Raw genomic sequence first — 19,101 nt, 5'->3', positions numbered from 1 at the left:
TTCGCTCTCTAGCTCACACTCTCTCTCTCTCTCACTCTCTCTGGCTGCTATTTGTTCAGTTTGCCTAATTAGAGTTTGGCGAGATGAAAGCAAGCAACGGGGCTTTTTCGCTGGGAAAGTAAACGAGATACCGTTGTGTTGTCTCCGGGAAACGCACAAGATGTGTTGTCTGATCGGTTAGATTTGACTCCTGACCATTTTTTCCCCTCCGACGTGACTTCAACACAAAAACCTGCCTCAGCGTGAGCAATTAAGGTCAATCCATCACCAATCGGCATATGATGCTTTGTCGTTGCTGCTTCGTTGCGAAACCGTCACTTAGAGTTGCTAGAATTTACACTACACATGACAATAAAAAAATGATGTGAAGAAAAAACCCTTTAGCTCTTTGGTGCCGTGCTGCAAATAAATCTCCTGTTTTTCATCTCAGTGTGAGGATGTACCAATTGGGAATTTCCAATTGCAGTTAAATAAAGCTGCATATCATCTCTCACCAGGAGGATTCTGAGCTTTCAGAGAGAAAATAAAGGCTCATGAATTATAAATGCATGTGTTATACAGTTTCCATTAATTTTGCCATAATAATCAAACTCTCTCCCTAATGACTGACGTTCCAGGAGTGTCGGAGACACCCCGGTCTAATGGTGTTTACCCGACCCAATGAGCTATGTGAAGTTAGAGCATCATCTCAGTTGGAAGACATTAATTTTCCATTATAAGTCTTTATTGTAGTTACCTGCTGAGACCCACCCTCCGACACGAGACAGGAAGTGCACTCCCGAAGCCTCACAGGAAGCCCCATTTCCACGGACAGATGTCATTACACTTTTATTTTTCCAAACACGAAACTACAGTTCACCGCAGCGCCGTTAGTGGAGGGGAACAGGATGTGTGCTCCTAAATGCTGGCTGAGAGGGGAAAATTGTCAAAATGAAACATTAAGCATCAACAAGCGCTCAAGGCAAGGTGCTGTTTTGCGCTAATGTCCCTGCAGATTACTTCGCCTCCGTCTTGAGCTCCCATGCCTTTGAGGACCTGGGTGTTGTTTGTTGTTTTTTGTTTCCTGAAACCAATGTGGGTTTACCGTTGCAGTAGAGTGGACAATGGAAGCCAGAATCTTTTGGTGCCTTATCAAAAATGTTGCTGTCCATATAGCCAATTTGTATAATCCCACCACCGAATTAAATTACACAGATGAGGTTGACGGTGACGCAACTAACACATTCTGCTCTCGGGGTGCAAACAGGTGCCGCAGGAGTCTGTCTAGGCTATCAGTGGACAAATACGGGGTTACACTCTGGGCAAGTTGCCAGTTTATCACGGGGCTACAATGAAAGACAAACAACCGTCCACACTCGCGGTAACACCTACGGACAATTTCTAGTTCCCCGTTGGTCTCACCTGCTTTCGAAGCAGGAAGCGGGGAAAAGCCACGCAGACACAGGGAGAACATGCTAATTTGACACAGAAAGGGACTAATCCCAGGGATCGAACCTGCAACCTTCATGCTGTGAGGCAACAACGCCATCACCATTTTTTTTTTATTAATCATTTATTTATTTTTGCAGCACTATAGCACTGCAAGCAGGACTGTGGTAGCCATGAGTGGCTTTACGTTTGTTCTTCTTCTGTCCGTTCGTCCCGCTCCCCCATTCGCACAGGGATTAGCCTGTGTTATACATGTAGAGTTGCCAGTATTGTTCAATCTGACATGGCAACCGTCACAATTCGTTACGGACAAGCAAAAAAAAATGAAAAAAAATTTTCTACTCAGATCAACAACCAAGCATAGGATTAGTTCCAATCCTATGCTTTTGTGAATTAGTTTATTAAGAATAAATCAGCTGCAATAATAAGAGTTGCGTGTGTGTGTGTATTTTGTTCTGTGATGTACATTAAATTGGCGGCTGCTGGTTGCATTTGCTAATCGCGTGCTTGACAGCTGCCTTCAGTCCTTCCGACCGTGCTGCCTCTCACTCTGTCGCGTCTGACATTGCAATTACTGCTTCCAGCCCTCGCCGCCCCCCTTCCAAACCCAAAAGAAGCTGAAAGACTGTGAATTTTGTTGCCCACCCACCCACCCACCACCACTTTTTCCCCTTCCCAAATGAGTACAGTCCAGAAGCAGCAATCAGAGGCATTCATTCCATGAAATTGACTGTGGAAAGCGGGAGGCTAGACCGGGCAGCGGTTGTAGGACGCATCTGCAACGCTGGCAGCCAAAGATTACAAAGAGGAGAGGAAGGACAGATGGATAGAGGACACCAGATCTCAGTGGGGACTAATGATTACTTTCGACCTCATAAATGAAAGGAAAATAGAGGTCAGATTGGTTTTCCCAAGATGAGCTCAGCATGGCTCTTTTTTTTTTTTTTTGACTGAATTTCAAGAAAGGGGAAAAATTATGGGGGAGGGGGCAGATGGTAGGATGACAGCTGCAAATAAATTCCTTTTTATTCTAAATTAAATGAATAGGTATGACGGTGCTACATTTTGCTCACAGTTAGCTCTTTTCCTGGTGATTGGCTTTGATAAACACTGTGGCTGTGCAGAGCATCTTGAGCCACCTAAGTAAGAAAAGCCCGTCCTTTACCTCTTTTCCAAAAGTACTGACAGCTCCTGACAACACCTTCAGCCAGGTGTTGCTTCTGTCAGGGACCCCAGGCCTTTTTCTCCACTTTCCAATCATGCGGAAGGTACAACAACGCATCAGTTGAAGCAGTAAAATTATTATTTTTGTGTTTCCTTTTTTTGCAGGAGGGCAACATCAGCTTTTTTTTTTTTTTTTTTTAATAATAATTATTCGTAATAATTCCTGAAAAGGCAGCTCTGCTGGATTAAGGAATAAACGGGAAAAAAATATCAGAAGATTTATAGTTATATAGTAAAGCAAGTCTCCTGCTGTCCATATTCATGTCAGATTTATTTTTGTTTAACTGTTGTGTTATATCTGAAATTCCTATTGAATATTCAGCCGTTATCAGAGTCCAAGAGGCTTTGATGATTTATTTTTCCTGACATATTCATGACATATTTGCTGTGGTTTACTGAACAAAATGTGTGTGAGTTGCAGCATTCCATTCCGCATTATGCTGTTAATTAGGAGATGTGGGGTGACGTGATATCTCTGAGATATTTTCCTTTGAAATATCCATTTGTGATTCCCCTACATACAAAAAAAAAAAAAGAGCCAACAAACAGCATTTAAAGTTTCGAGCAAAGCCACTCCAAACACAAACAGAAATGCTGACATTTTTAACAAGGACACAAAATGCACATTTTTGTTTTGTTTGATTCTGTGCATGTGCTCATCCCTGTGATGGCAGAACTCCTGAAATCTCTGTCATGTGCGCTGAATTCCGGTTCCGTCTAAGTGTAACTTTGAATAGTAAATCACAGGGTTTGACAGGCTGCCATGCAACTTGGCGAATTGCTGCTGACAGATGATGACGGTTGCTGCTGCGTGCAGTGGAAAGTGACCATAAAGATTTAATGCTTCACTTAAGTGCCTCACCCAGGGTCAACAGTTCCCTTTGGAATTTCCAAGAAAATCAAAGGCCTGGGCGTGTGTGTTTGTCTAGATGCACGCACACGCACGCAAAGCTCACACACGCAAATTACGCGCCTGCGCACACACATACGGAATAGAGAATTTTTAATTGCCGCGCTGAGGGCAGACCTTTCGTACCGCTTAACTGAAAAATGAGGGCACTCTGCCATAAACCCGTAAACCAAACCAGGCTAATAGCTTTTACGATGTGCAATTGCGATGTTTTCCTATTCTGCACAACCAACTGTTAACATGAGCAAGAAGTTTGGATGCAACAGCACCCAAATCTCAGATACATACATACCTGTAGTCATTTTTATTTTGGTTTTTATTTTTTTTGTAAAGGGAAAGGGACACATTAAATGTATCATTATTCATTTTTAAAGGGATAGTTCACTTCTAAACACTTTTTCGCTAATTTCTGTCTTGCTTTAGTATTTAGATACTCATCATCGTCATCGTCGTCATCCTCATCATCACAGTCTTGGAAGACCATGAATTTCTTGTGCCAGGGAGTTACAGTAGCTTAACAACCTAGCTTAACACATTGCCGTCTGTGGTTGTGGAGGCCAACTCAGGCCTTTAGCATTGCATTTAGATATTAGTGATTGAAAAATAAAGTGCCCTGCCAGGACCTGCGGGCTCTGTCGTTTTGATAAATTATTTCATTTTGTTCATGTAGCCGTTCTAGGAAGAGCACTTAGGTGTGACTCATCTTTCTCCATCTTCAGTGCTAGTTAGCAGAAACACATGTCGGCTTACATATTCGGCTTACACATATCTATGTGTGTATGTGTGTGTGTGTGTCTCTCTCTCTAAATCTGGAAACAATCCTACTATGTTGACATGCGCTATAAAAAGTGGTTATTTGTTTGAAATATAAATACGTTGACAAGGAAAAAACTTAAAGAAAAATGACGACCCACTTATGCATTAGAAGAACACAAAGCATGGACAAATGTGTTTTTAAAGGAAGTCATGGGTGCAATTTGAGAGCTGTCTGCAGTGGCCACATGAGTAGACAGTATATTTTTAATCGAAGAAAATGAAAATGAAATATTTTTTGTGTTTGCTATTTTGTCCAAAAGACCCTGAGTTTGAAAATTCCCAGTGATGCCCTTTTATGGTGCCCTGAATAACAACCATTTTTGCCTTTTTATGACAGAAAAACATCCACTCATATCATTCATTGTATCGTAGATGGTATGTGTCCTGGCTTTTTACAGTGTGCTGTCTGAGTGAAGCGCGAGGTTAGTGACCCATGACTCTGTGTTTACTGGCCGATTGTGCACAGCGTCGACTCAGTCTGTGGCCTTACAAGTGCTCAACCTATTGATCTCATAAGAGCCGAGCTGTCGGCGGTTTTGCCGCCTGTGTTTAGCTCTTCTATTGAGGCAGTGCAGCAGGTTCTTCGCGGCTCCATCTCAGTCCCTGTGGAATCATTTGAATTGGAAGTTCATGTGACAAAAAGAAAAAAAAGCATACATCTAAATTCTGTATAATGTGTGACGAACTGTATGACAAGAAGTGTGCTGCATTGTTATCGGGCCGGCCACGTTGGACCATATACGTCAGGGCAGAGTATGGAAATCATATCTTTTGTGGAACATCTTAGCCATGCAATCATATTGTGAGTTGTATGCTGTTTCATCTGTTTGCATGCATGAGTTGTGTTTGTTATTCAAATGTGGTCTACAATGGCAGTCTGTTCGCAGTGGACCCAGTGCGCCACATGTTCCTTGATTTCATCCTGTGTCGTGTGACTATGGAACACACTTCTTTCCTTTGAATCTAGGGCAAGATCTATGTTAATTATTTAGAGCCTTGAAAGAAATGGAAGCCTTCTAATATCAGACCATAATTCAGACTGTAGAGGTCTCCTTTGCCACTTGCCTCCCACTGTCTTGGGCTTTATCTCCCTCTTTGGATAGATAGCCACCTTGAATTATTAAAACCCTTTAAATGCCACTACATTGTCTATATACTTAGATGTGCAAAGACACTGCATTATACATAAGCCTTCTTTAAATGAATGTTACTCACATTCAATCAGAGAACAATTTCAGGATTCTTTTAAACACAGATTGCCACTCTCTGTTTGGGAGGCCTCTAGGGCTGCCGCTATTTTTTTTTTTGTTTATTTTATTTATTTATTTTCATTGTTATTATTATGCTGTGAAACTTTATCAGCACCCGGGCCTAGTAAAGGCCAGTGATTTGTGGATGTGTCAAGCATTTGTGATATTGAGTGGTTTAATCTTGCAACAAGGGAGTGAGTAAAATCAGTTATTGTTCTTATTTTATCCTCGGACTTTTACGCACTGCACTGGCTCCCGTCATATCCCCCAGTACCGCTAGAACGGCAGCAGAAAGCCAATGGCTCTACTCCTGATACGGGCTGGATCTATTATGCCGCGTCCAAACCGAGTCATGTGTTGATCAGTGCAGAAACGAGATCGCTCCAAATGAAAATTCAAACATAAACAGCGTCCAGCCGGTTTTGAAACGCCACACGATGATTAGACTTCCAAGCAGAAATAGCTCTCAAAACCTCACAATAGGTCAAAAAACCTTTTAAGATTAACAAGTGTAATAGTACATCCATATGAACGGATTACACATAGATTAATTGACTTCATTGACTTGGCTGTAAGACGGTTAAAATGTTGTCAATTTTTATTGGATAGTCGTAAACTCTATATTTATTTTGTGTGGCTTTATGTTCGTTTAATTTGATCTGAGTTTTCTGTTTCACAGCTGTTCTGAATCCAGTGGAAGTTGTGGTTCATGGTAAAGGATAGCGAGGATCTTCAACAGCGTACTCTCACGGGCCACTTCATGATTAATTGCTTGTTTAAACAAGTATCTAATCAGCAGGGATTTTACTGCATTTCGGCATGTGAACGCTGCTGGTGTCTGACAAACTGAATATTTCACAGCTGCCGATCTACTGGGACTCGTTCATGCATAACCATCTTTAGGGTTTATAGAGAACAGTTGCAAAAAGGGGAAAATATCCATTGGGCAATTAGTTGTACGGAGGAAAAGGCCTTGTCGACGTCAGGGGTCAGAGGTCAGATTGGGCAGCAAACGCAGAGCGCGGCCGCCATATGCTGCTGAGGGTCCTTGGAGGTGGAGGCTATTTAACATGCCATCCCAGCACCGCAGGGGGCCTCGGGAAACAAACACATCCTTCCCTCCTGCCCCGCCGACGTGTCCACCTGATGAACGAGCCCTCGAGGAAGTGAGACGAGAGAAAAGTGCGAGCGAGGTTGAAAAGAGATAATGATGATGAGTCCCATTTTTCTCCCTCCTCCCCATTTGTGCGCCACTGCCGATGTCCTGAGACCCAGCACATCTGTTCCTGGGCGCGCACTTTGGCACATGGGACGATCAGGTTCGTAATAAACTGTGGATGTTCTGACAGAACAATATCTCACAGTTGCATCCAGAACAGGCTGCACCTGTTGAAAGAGAGGCTTGCCCAAAAAAATTTCTATTTGAAAAGGTTCACAAGCTCTTTTTTTTTTTTTTTATCCCCCCCCTCCCCCCGGCAACACCTTGACGTCCTGACAAGATCTGCATGTCCAGGGACGGCGTCGAAAAAAGAGGTTTCTCACATCTGATGTGCAAAGAAACATGCAAAATTCAAGCCTTTGCAACTCAAGGTCACAAGGTCACATACCCATTTTCTTCCATCTTGAACTTCAAGAGAACTGAATGTACAAATAATCCTCTCAATTATTGAATACAAATAAACAAACAAAAAACATATTGTGTAAAAAAAAAAAAAAAAAAAATACATTTTTCAAAAGGGACCAGTGGCCTCAGAAGGACTGACCCACACCAAGATCCACTTTCTGAAAAGTGGTGCAAGATAATTAAAGAAATAAAAGATGGACCTGGTTCACTGACAGCCTAGAGGTCATTGTTGAAAAAAAAAAGAAAAATAAAAAAAAAACACAAACACCTTAGCTGGCCAGCCTTCGCTTGTCTTGCATGTCTTGATCTTTGGCGTTCTTAGGACGCGTGAGACCAGCAGCCGTGTGAGGGGAGCCAAGTCTCTTGTGAAACAATAGGCGGGGAGCATCCACGAGGTCTGATGTTTGGCTGCGAGGCAGCTGTCCCAGGCTTATGGCGCCGACTGGGTGTGGAGATGAGGGGAACTGAATGGGAATGAAGAGAAACGGACCAGATGTAGGCGTAAGCGCATCACCTCCTGATGGCAAAATCATGGCTGCACTCCGTCTGCCGCTCAATTACAAACAGCCAATCAGAGCCCTCCCTCTGCCTGCGCCGGTTCCATCCAGCGGCTCCATCTGCACCTGCCGCACAAGTACAAAATGCGATCCGACGCTCAGATGCCGAGGACGCGGGTGGTGGGGCATGGAGAGGGGGTTTGACTGGCGCGCGTCGCCCCGCCCTCCGTGTCGGCGTGCTCGCAGCTGTAGTTGTAGTTGGCTGCGGTAATTAGATTGTTTTTGCGCTGTCTTCGGAGTTGAAGTTGAAGGGAGACGGAGCCTGCTCCCTCTCGTCTGTCGTGTTCAGCTGTTTCGCGGCGATCAGTCGTTTCAATTTTAAGCCGTGCCCACTTTTCAGTCTCTCAGCCGCAGCCGTCACATCTTAATCAGAATCTGGCAGAAACAGAGCCGAATTTCAGCCAAGGCGGCGCCACTGTGTGCGGCTGTCGTTTGCTCTGGTGTCTGTTTATTTGTATGTGTGTGTGTGTGTGTGTGTGTGTGTGTGTGTGTGTGTGTGTGTGGCTGGCGATGTTCGCGAAAGGGCGGGAGTTTGTCTTCGCCTCCATCAGATAATAGCTCTGTAGTTTCCTGTTGTGCTCCATCAAAACGGATTTCTCCTAATGATTGATGGGTGACTCTCGGCTGCCTCAGTGGTGGACACATCTGCACCATCTATTTAGCACAGCCCCCTGAGATGCCGTCTGACACGTTTTCCTCCTCTGTTTCTGTTTCTTTTTTTCTTTTCTTTTTTTGACCATGAATTCCACAGGTTGTCTTGATTTCCACTGCCCTCAGGAAAAAGAAAAAAAAAAAAAAAATCACTGAAGTCACTGTTTCTCGCCTGCCTGAGGTGGATGAAGCCAGGTAGGGGGTGCTGCAATTATTTGGTATGCAGCGACAGCGCCATTCTGTTTCATTGCAGGAGCCTTTGCCTTATCTCCTTAATGGATTATGAGCATGAGAACAAAAACAGAGGGAGGCAGAGTGAGAATGATTTGACTCCCTGCAAAGGGGCCAGCAGGAAACGGACTGGCAGCAGATAAATAGACACACTGCACGTACACTTCCTCCGCACTGATTTGCAGATGTTATAAAGAACAGAGGACAAAAGGAACAGCCTCTCTTCAAAAGTCATCGGAGCTTCTGTGGACTCCATAGATGTACAAGCCCTGTCCTTTAGCCTAACATTGTGTGTTCATTTGCTTTTGCTTTTTTTTATTTCCTTGATGGTCGGCAGGATGAAAAATCAAACTGTCAGGCACCTCAGTTAACCATGGTCTAAATGTTAATGTGTGGGCAGATGAAACCCCACTAGATGGCCGCTGGGCATCCTTATATCGAGAAGAAAATTCGACGCCCATGCTGCATCATCTTGAATCTGGATCTGAATATTTTCTGCATCGCGTGAGAAACATGTGCAGCAAGAAAGAGACCTCTTTATTTGCTTACCATATGTATGGAAACAGTGGGCAAGCTCTTGGCCATAGTTCAAGGTGCATGCATTGATTTCAATTAGAATTGCAATGTTCAGAAATGATTTGGTATTAGCATTACATGGCCCATTATAGGAATTATTATGGAGTTTCCGTTGTTGTTGTTGTTGTTGTTATTGTTGTTGTTTAAAGATCCTTAGGTAGCAAATAACTGGTGTCCAGATATGGTTTTAGTGGTGCCCCTCCAACACCCACCACATTTGAGATTGTTTTTTTTTTGTTTTATATTATTTTTAAAACTTCTAATGCCAGTTTGCAGTTTGCTTGTCAGTGACTAATGGTGATGGTTATGAAGTGCCCTGGATAGATCCCATGCATCTGTGAAGATAGCTTTTGTGTGTGTGAAAATGCTGTATGCTGTGCTAGCAAGCTACTATCCGGTGTGCTAAATCTCTTTTTTGGGGATTAACATTCTGAAAAATTGTCTTTGGTGTTCAGCGGTTACACAGAGCAGTTTTTGGTTTGTTTGTTTGTTTGTTTTTTGTACTGTAGGGTTTTCCCAGGTTTGTCTTTGACCCTTTGTGTGTGAGAGCCAAGATTCCTTAGGAATGATTTGAGTGAAGAAGGAGATGAGCTTTTTCTTCTCTGCCAAACAGTTCTGTGTGTTCCATAAGTACTCCAGAGGAAAAAAAAGCATTTGTGAGAGCAATAGCCTTCGGGGGTTGCACCAAATGAAAATGCTTTTTTTTCTAAACCCCCCACACCTCACTCAAGAAGTGTTTTTTTTTTCTGTTACTATTCGTTCTCTCGCTCTCTGTCTCTCTCTTTCTCGTTTTTTACCTTTGATTTGAACTCTGACATCCGAATCTGCCCCAGGATGTCTGTCACAAACTGCAGTCCAACGTTGTGACAATGCTTTTTTTCTTCCCGTGCCTTTTATGACCTTCTTTTTTCTCCCTCCTTCTGTTCCTTTTTTCTGTTTTTTCCCTTTCAAGGTCTGGCGCACCTGACGTTAAACGACCAAGGTATGGGTTCATTCCTTTTTATTTGGGTTCTGAGCTCTTTTTTTTTTCTTTTTTTAGAGGAATTGACTCAGCCTCTTGCCCCGAGACCTTCTCAAAAGTGTCGCTTTTCCTCCTAACGTACTCCTCTGCTCTTTATTTATTTTATTTTTTTACCTTCTCTTTGTTCACGTCCCTTCATTTCTTTCCAAATCTCTCCCAATCTCCCCGGCCCTTTACAACATTCTTCTCCCTTGCTGGCACCCTCTCCCCTCCTTCATTCCCTCATTCATTTATCTCCCTTGGTTTTGACTCCTCTTCCTTCCCCTGCTTCTACCTGCTGCCATCTCTTTGTGCTGTGTCCTTCACCAATCTGTGACCCACCCTCCCTCCCCTTGTCCTGTCCAATGGCTCACGTCCTGGACCTTCATCTCTGACCACCTTTGACCCCGCGACCTGATCCAGGGGCTGAAGGTAACATTTTTCTGCTATCCCTTTTCCTTGGGTTAAAGAAACAAACAGGAAATAAACTGTGTGTTCTTCTGAAATAAATGTGTCCAGATGCCATCCACTTAACACTTGAAGGGGAAAATGTTGTTGAATGTGCAGAGTTTCTCTTCACCACTCTGCTAACATTCCTATTGTTTGGCACTCAGGTGTTTTTGAAAGGCTCCACTTTAAGCTCGCATTTTACCTCGATACATGATTTGAATGATTTGTTTTGAACATTTGTCTGCAAAAAATGTTGTATGTTGCTTTGAATATTGGATGTCAGCTGCTTTTCTGTGTACAATTACAGTGCAACCACATGGAACTGTGTCACATGATAAATATAAAGGTCCAATCTGGTGCTCATTTTCAGATGTTGGAGATGCCAGTGCGGAAGACTAGGTTGAATAATTCCTGCCACAAATCAATAGCGCACCAGAAAAAAAATGAATGAATTTGGATGGGTATAAAATCAAGGTGCCTGTGTGTGGTGGTCTCAGAGGGTGGAACCAACACCTGGCTTGCGGTGTTTTCTTTAATCTACAGGGAGTTTAAGGGCCCTTTGTGACATCACACATGACTGATTTCCCAAAAATTGATATATATATAAAGTGAATTTTCCATATGGGACCTCGAGGATCACTTACTGTACCACACTTTGTAAATGTGACATTTCTTAAACAAGTTGTTTAAAATCACAACCACACCAACTTCAACGTGAACCTTTAATGCCATTTTGTGCACCAGTACAGTCAACATAAAGTGCACACAGAGCCCCAGCCGGATTCTTTCTCTCAGTGCCACATTCTCCTCGTTCTCTGACCTTTCTCTGCCTCTGGATGCTCATTGTCGACTCCCCATAAGGGGGAGGGAGGGTAGTTTTAAGGCAAAGGTCACAGCATAGAAAGGAAGTGAACAAGTACAGCAGCAAGTGAATGTTCTGACCTTTCCTAGTGGCGCGGGAAGACTTAAGCAACAAGCCCTTTTCCCACTCATGCAACCTTTTACTCTGTTTCACAGGTTGCAGTAGCTTCCTGCTTTTTAATACGTTGAACATTCAGAGGAAAGCTCAGGATGCACAGTCAAACTGAAAAAAAAAAATTAAAAAGAATTTTAACTGACAGTTGGTGCTATAATGTATATAGTGACAACCACAAATAACCACAAATATAAGCAAAACGGAAATGTCAAAAAAACAAATGGAGAGCATATTTCTTTGAACTGTTGGACTGCCCATACATTAATCTAGCTTGGATTTCTCTTAGTATAATCATCCACAACTCACATGTTCCCTTTTGCACAGGCATGGACTTTTCTGTGCAGGTCAAAACTGGATGTCTCATGAAGATAATGGCTTTTGCCACACTTCAAGGACAAGTACAAAACAAAACAAAATCCCTTTGCTTGAAGCAGCCCCTCTTTTATTAAAACACGAGAAAGAGTTTATCACGATAATATTTGAAATTTTGTTTGTTTTAAGGGTGTCTGAGACTTTTTTCGTCGACTGTCAAATTGTTCAATGACTTAGATGACCAATTCCACCTGTACAAAAAGTAGTAATGATAATAATAATTAAAAATAAAAAAAATAAAAACAGATTGACCTCGGCAAGGTTTCCTGTTTAATCAGTTTTAATAAACATGGTTTTCATACAAAGCTTTGTTAAATTAATATGATCCCATTCATCCATGTCAAGCAGTGGTAATTGAGGTACAACATTAATTTACATATAAAGGATTACAAGGTGAACAGGCAAATGCAATTGTTGCTTTTTTGCCAATATGACAAAGGTGCAAAAGGTTCAAGTTTGGTTTTAAGAAGAAGTGTCAGTTTTCCATGTCTACTTAGCCTTTAAAAAAAAAATTACGACGCAATTCAGTCTTTTTCAAATGATAAATACTAAACTGTCTGGCTGACCAGGCTGATCAGTCAAAAACAAAACCAAAAAATACCAAAAACATTATACATCACACTAGTGTGAGTACATATACAAAATAGTTTCTTACTATCACCCACTGCTTTCTGAACCATGGTTGAGCAACATTTTGCCTTTTAATTCCAGCATTATGAATCAACAAGGAGGTCTTTGTTTGAATTGTATCCAGCACATTGAGAGTCATGTTTGAAGAAGGGAAGAAGATTCATGGTTATAATCCCTTCATCTCTATGCAACTCTGACTCTGCTCCTATAGTTTTCCACATCCCGCTGCCGCTTGACCCTGGTACCTAATTTAAGTGCAGCTCAAACTCAGCTGACTATTTACGCGAGCCAGGGGAACTGAATCAGCATTATACAACGTGTATAGATTAGGAAAATCTGACAATGTAGTTTTTACTCTGATCTTAATAGTAAATAGGATCAGAGTATTTCTCCATTTACTGTGGAGAACCATACCAAGAGCCGTGCACTTCTCCTGGTCTGAAAACATAGACACATAACCACTGTTTTCTAAAAGGCAGGAGTGTGGCGTTTAATTTTATTACTTATTTTTTGCTTTGTTTTTTTTTGTTTTTTTAAGATGAATTGAGGAACGAAGTGAAATGTTATAGAAAATCAAACATGCTACTGACGTGCAGATAAGCCACCAAATGCAACCTACTTTCTGTTTCTCTTGTAGCCATGATTTACTCTTGTAAATTCGCTGTGGATGTGAGGGCTTAACGCGTCATTGTGTTTGCAGATAATTATCACATTGTACTGTGTCATGGTAATGTTCTCTTTCGGCCAAACAGACTTAACGGTGCTAATTTAATAAAAATAAGAAATATATACAGGAAACAGGGTACAACAAAGCCAGTGACTGAAGTGTTGCTTTTGTTAGGTCATATAGACGACATTAGCAGCGATTCCATTACAGTTTTTTCGCAAAATAAAAGCGATATTTCTAAAATTTCAACGAAGTACGATTTCGATTTTCAGGTATTTCCACTGAATGGTGTGAAGCACATAAGCCGTCATTCTCTTTTGTAATTCTGAGAATTAGCTTTGCTTTTGTTTGTTTACATGTGTTTGCAGTCAAGAATGGTTGTTACATTTTTCTCTTAGAATACTTGTAAAAATGATTCTGTCTCCTCCTCCGTCCAAATATGACTTGCAAACATAACTCCAGACGTGACGTACTGGGTCACATCTGGTGACGAACAAGTATTTTCCTGAGATTTTTGCGATACCTCTATATCGATACGTCTAAAAAAAACACCTCATGAGATTGTCAAAACCTTTTTGCCAATATTTGAGAGGTTTTTAGAAGTTTAGGTGTTTCCATTACCAGTTTTTTTAATGCGATATTTAGGTTTTGTGCAATTCTAGGGGTAAAGGAAATGCAGCTAGTGTAGCCACATGTTGTTTTTTTTTCCCAACTGACAAGTCAAATAAATCTTAAAGGAGGGGAGTCTATATTAAAGCAGCACAAGGCAACAGTATGGGACCTGACAGCAAGGGAGATGTTTTCTAACAGGACTGAAACCAGACTTTGACCTTTTCCTGGATTCAATGTGTGTCAACACGTGTGTCTTTTGATTTAAAGAACATCCATGTTTTCAGGGGAACAGAGAGAGAGGGAGAGAAAGAGAGAGAATGTGTTGGTCAGTGTTAACAATCAGAGCTAGGTGCCTCAGCCTGCACATAACCAGGAGCAGAAAAATCGATCATCAGTCGTCTCTCAAAGCCAAGGCTGTCCTTCAGTGGAGGAAGGACAAACGCCAGGCTTCAGTCACTGCTGATCTTTATCTTTCCGTCTCCGGAATGACTCCAGACCACATTCATTTGGCCACATCTTTTGTAGAGCAGTACGTTACCTCAAGCGTCTCCCCAAGAAGAGCACCATCAATGGTGAACCCTCTATGATACAACTGAGGCCTAAAATAAACTTTGATGCTTCTTACTCGGTGAGATAAAGTATCAGCGACAGACACATTTTTGACGTCAACAGATCTGGTAATAAGATATTTTTTGTGTCTTTGTGAAAAATGTTCAGCAAAAATGGTCAGTTGTGTTTGTTTCTTTCTCAATTAGCAAGTTTTATGAAGAGACAGACAATTATATTATTTTAATCTAATTGCATTATATTGTATAATTATATTTTAATTATTTTTAAGAATGACTAATTCATTTTAATTAAGAATATGACACAACAATAATAATGATAATAAATAATAATACAAAAACCTATATGTCATGTGTACACGAAAATTGAAGTATATAATAAAATAAATCTAAATAAACACTAAGTAATGACATTTATTATTAGTGTGTACCCTTTCATCACTGATCGATCCATGCAGTGTCTATCACCACTTCTCCTGCACTCAGGGTAGTGGGGGTGCTGAAGTCAGTCTGTCTCAGGGGAAAGACGAGGTTACAACCTGGACAAGCCACCAGTTCATCGCGAGGCAAACAAACAATCATCCCCACTCACATGTTTGGTGTGCCAAAGTCAAAAAAATATGCTTTGAAGTTATTTTTAAAATATTAATTGTCCTGAAGCAAAAAAATTGATGATTCCAAAACTTACAGTAAATTGTCCAGTCTGGTAAAGATGAAACTGGATACAACTGAAAGAAAGGGATTCATAATCTCTCCCGTGTTGAGATTTTTATGTGTTTTGTTCAAACAACATTTCTGTTTATACATTCAAAAAATCTAACTCTAAAAAAAACTCAAAAATCTAAATCTGTCACTTTCCCACAGCTACCAATTAGCATAATGTCAATGTCTTTGGACTGTCACCAAAACATTAAAAAGCTCACCAAGCCTGGAATTAAGAAATAAGTCTGCATTTTCTTCAGATAGGAACAAAAATGTGCAAGTTAAGTTCCAAATTGCTCAATATATTGCTAATTATACCTTTGCGTTCGAAGATATTTGAAACAATTGACACTTTTCCTTTTTAAAGCTTTTTTTTTTTTTTTTCTTAAGAGAGGCCAGAACGACACATAGAGCGAATGGAATTAACCAGGCCCTGGGAGATTGTCTCTCTGCAGGTTTAATGTTGATCTCCTTGGAGATAGAGAGCGGGGGGAGGGAGGGGATATCCAGTGTGATCTGTATCTAACCTCAGATGTAATAGACTAGGTCCAGGTCAGGATAACCATCTCTGTCTGAGCTCACTGAGGACAGTTTACGGAGTCCGTGCAGCTCTGTGTTTGGTCTCAGCCATTAAACACACAGAGGGGCAAAGAAGCGTAGCGCACATATAGAGCAACAGGGAATTAAAGGAACATATATATATATATATATATATATATGTATATATATACACACACACACACACACACACACACACACACACACACACACACAACTTAACATTAGAAAACATGTTGATACAGATTTGGTACAATCCTATGTGTTTCTCAGTCATTGGTCCACTTAACATAAAACCTGGCAAATGCTGAGTTTCTGAAGTCTGTAATGACCCACCTGGTTTTTAAGCTTTTCCATGAGGTGGTCTTACTACAAGTAAGCCTTGTTGACGTCAATAGTGTGCTGATTAGACAGGGAGAGGCCACACACAATGATTCATGAGATGATTCAGTCCTCTACAAAATTCCAAATTCCAAGATTTATTTTTTTTAAAACAAAAATTATGAACTTCATCATCTCCATAAGTGCACTGCATCAAGTGTATGTGTATTGTTGTATTAAGTGTAATATAATAGATACATTGTGTAAATCATTTTGGTTCATCACCACTTATGTGTGGCATCCAAAATTTCGATTTATATGCTCTGAAGTGTCATCCTTTTAAACACGGGATCCTGTTGGCCCCTCAAAATATTTTCACTGATTCAAATCAAAGCTGCATCAATTTGTCTGCCCCACCAACAAAAAAGATCTCCTTATTGTTTATCACGTGGGGTGATCCTCCACCCTTTTCTGCAGCCTTTGTGTGGCAGTCTGGCACAAAGCCTCTGAGCTTACTGCAGAGACATTAGGCCTGGGTGACATAAGTCCTCGCGCAGGCAGCAATTTCTCCTGACACAGCATCGGGCTGAAATGGATGGAGCAGCCTGAGTGTGCCGCACACATCCTCAGAGTCGTACAGAGAAAAGCCTGGGATTTCTGGCTGCAGAGCATTGTTGTTTTTTTTTTCCGCCACTGCAATATTCTCCTAAAACTATACAGCAGAGATGTAATACCTTTGAATCATGTATCAAAACACCTATGGCGGTAGGTTGGAGCAGATTATATTAAAGTATAAAGTAAACCCATAAATGCAGAGTACCTGATCAATCCAATAAAACCGAAATGAATAGAGAAAATTGCTGATGTGAGAGTTAATCTCTAAATAGCATATTCACAACCATGAGGTTAATGCTGATTGACAACACTGGACCCAGGCTACCCAGCTTGACCTTCACTAGTTCCCTTGGGTGCAGTAAATGACAGTGTGAGGTGTGTGACAGTCCAACACACACACACACACACACACATGCAGACTGTGTCTCCCAGATTGATCGGGGGCCTGTGTTGTGTTTTCCAGGCTAGTCACGCTTCGTTATTGGCAGCCTCACTTAGAGAAACTGACAGGACAGATCATAGTACGCAACCAACCTCTGCTTTAGCAGGGACTGGGAGGGAAACTAAGTGGTCCAAAATAGACCCGCACGTTTAAAAGTCCTTCATTATTTATTTCGTTTTCGAGACTGGGATATCTCTAAATGCGTACTAATAATTATTTCAAAGTCTGGAACAAAAGTCTGAACATCTGTAAAAGTCCAATCCCACATTTAAATAAACCCAATATATATATATATATATATATATATATATATATATATATATATATATATATATATATATGTATATATATATATATATATATATATATATATATATATATATATATATATATATATATATATATATATATATATATACATATATGTATATATATATATATATATATATATATATATATATATATATATATATATATATATATATACATATATATATATGTATATATATATATATATATATATATACATATATATTCATTTATTTATTTATTTATTTATTTATTTTTTGATATGCAGCCTATACTTGCAGCTTTAAAGCACACATTTATATTTTTCATAACATTCCTGCTGGAGTAAAAGAAAAGATTGGGGTGGCTGTGTCTTGAGGGATCCAAATGAACCTGCAAGTGGTCACATGTCTCTAGGACAAACTTGCATGGCATTAGGGTTAGCGATAAGGCTGGAATTAGGGTTAGGGTTTCGGGTTTCCTCATGGGCTAGAAGCCCCAAATTTGAGGTGACTGTGTCTTGAGGGATCCCGATGAACCTGCAAGTGGCCCCATCTCTCTAGGACAAAGTTGACTTTTGACCCCATAGACTTGCATGGCATTAGGGTTAGCGATAAGGCTGGAATTAGGGTTAGGGTTACTGCTGGAATTAGGGTTAGGGTTTCGGGTTTCCTCATGGGCTAGAAGCCCCAAATTTGAGGTGACTGTGTCTTGAGGGATCCAGAGGAACCTGCAAGTGGCCCCATGTCTCTAGGACAAAGTTGACTTTTGACCCCATAGACTTGCATGGCATTAGGGTTAGCGATAAGGCTGGAATTAGGGTTAGGGTTACTGCTGGAATTAGGGTTAGGGTTTCGGGTTTCCTCATGGGCTAGAAGCCCCAAATTTGAGGTGACTGTGTCTTGAGGGATCCAGAGGAACCTGCAAGTGGCCCCATGTCTCTAGGACAAAGTTGACTTTTGACCCCATAGACTTGCATGGCATTAGGGTTAGCGATAAGGCTGGAATTAGGGTTAGGGTTACTGCCAGAATTAGGGTTAGGGTTTCCTCATGGGCTAGAAGCCCCAGATTTGAGGTGACTGTGTCTTGAGGGATCCAGAGGAACCTGCAAGTGGCCCCATGTCTCTAGGACAAAGTTGACTTTTGACCCCATAGACTTGCATGGCATTAGGGTTAGCGATAAGGCTGGAATTAGGGTTAGGGTTAGGGTTACTGCCAGAATTAGGGTTAGTGTTTCGGGTTTCCTCATGGGCTAGAAGCCCCAGATTTGAGGTGACTGTGTCTTGAGGGATCCAGAGGAACCTGCAAGTGGCCCCATGTCTCTAGGACAAAGTTGACTTTTGACCCCATAGACTTGCATGGCATTAGGGTTAGCGATAAGGCTGGAATTAGGGTTAGGGTTAGGGTTACTGCCAGAATTAGGGTTAGGGTTTCAGGTTTCCTCATGGGCTAGAAGCCCCAAATTTGAGGTGGCTGTGTCTTGAGGGATCCCGATGAACCTGCAAGTGGCCCCATCTCTCTAGGACAAAGTTGACTTTTGACCCCATAGACTTGCATGGCATTAGGGTTAGCGATAAGGCTGGAATTAGGGTTAGGGTTACTGCTGGAATTAGGGTTAGGGTTTCAGGGTTCCTC

At 41.3% G+C, this 19,101-nt stretch overlaps 1 protein-coding gene across 8 annotated transcripts in view; it reads left to right on the top strand.

Annotated features, from left to right (window-relative positions):
• Nucleotides 1-19,101, top strand: part of nrxn2b (neurexin 2b) — a 488,522-nt gene that overhangs the window by 53,964 nt on the left and 415,457 nt on the right. The window contains exon 3 of one of the 8 annotated variants that reach the window (XM_076033943.1): nucleotides 10,220-10,255. The exons of the other annotated variants lie outside the window; for them this stretch is intronic. Within the exon in view, the coding sequence (XP_075890058.1) occupies nucleotides 10,220-10,255 (36 nt within the window). The remainder of the gene's footprint in view (nucleotides 1-10,219; nucleotides 10,256-19,101) is intronic. 8 annotated transcript variants of the gene reach the window in all.

This window comes from Nelusetta ayraudi, unplaced genomic scaffold (genome assembly GCF_046127955.1).
Source record: "Nelusetta ayraudi isolate G7.1 ecotype Tasmania unplaced genomic scaffold, CSIRO-AGI_Nayr_v1 ptg000042l, whole genome shotgun sequence".
Lineage (NCBI taxonomy): Eukaryota > Metazoa > Chordata > Actinopteri > Tetraodontiformes > Monacanthidae > Nelusetta > Nelusetta ayraudi.
The sequence above is the reverse complement of the archived record's forward strand: the minus strand, read 5'-3'. Positions and strand labels throughout refer to the sequence as shown.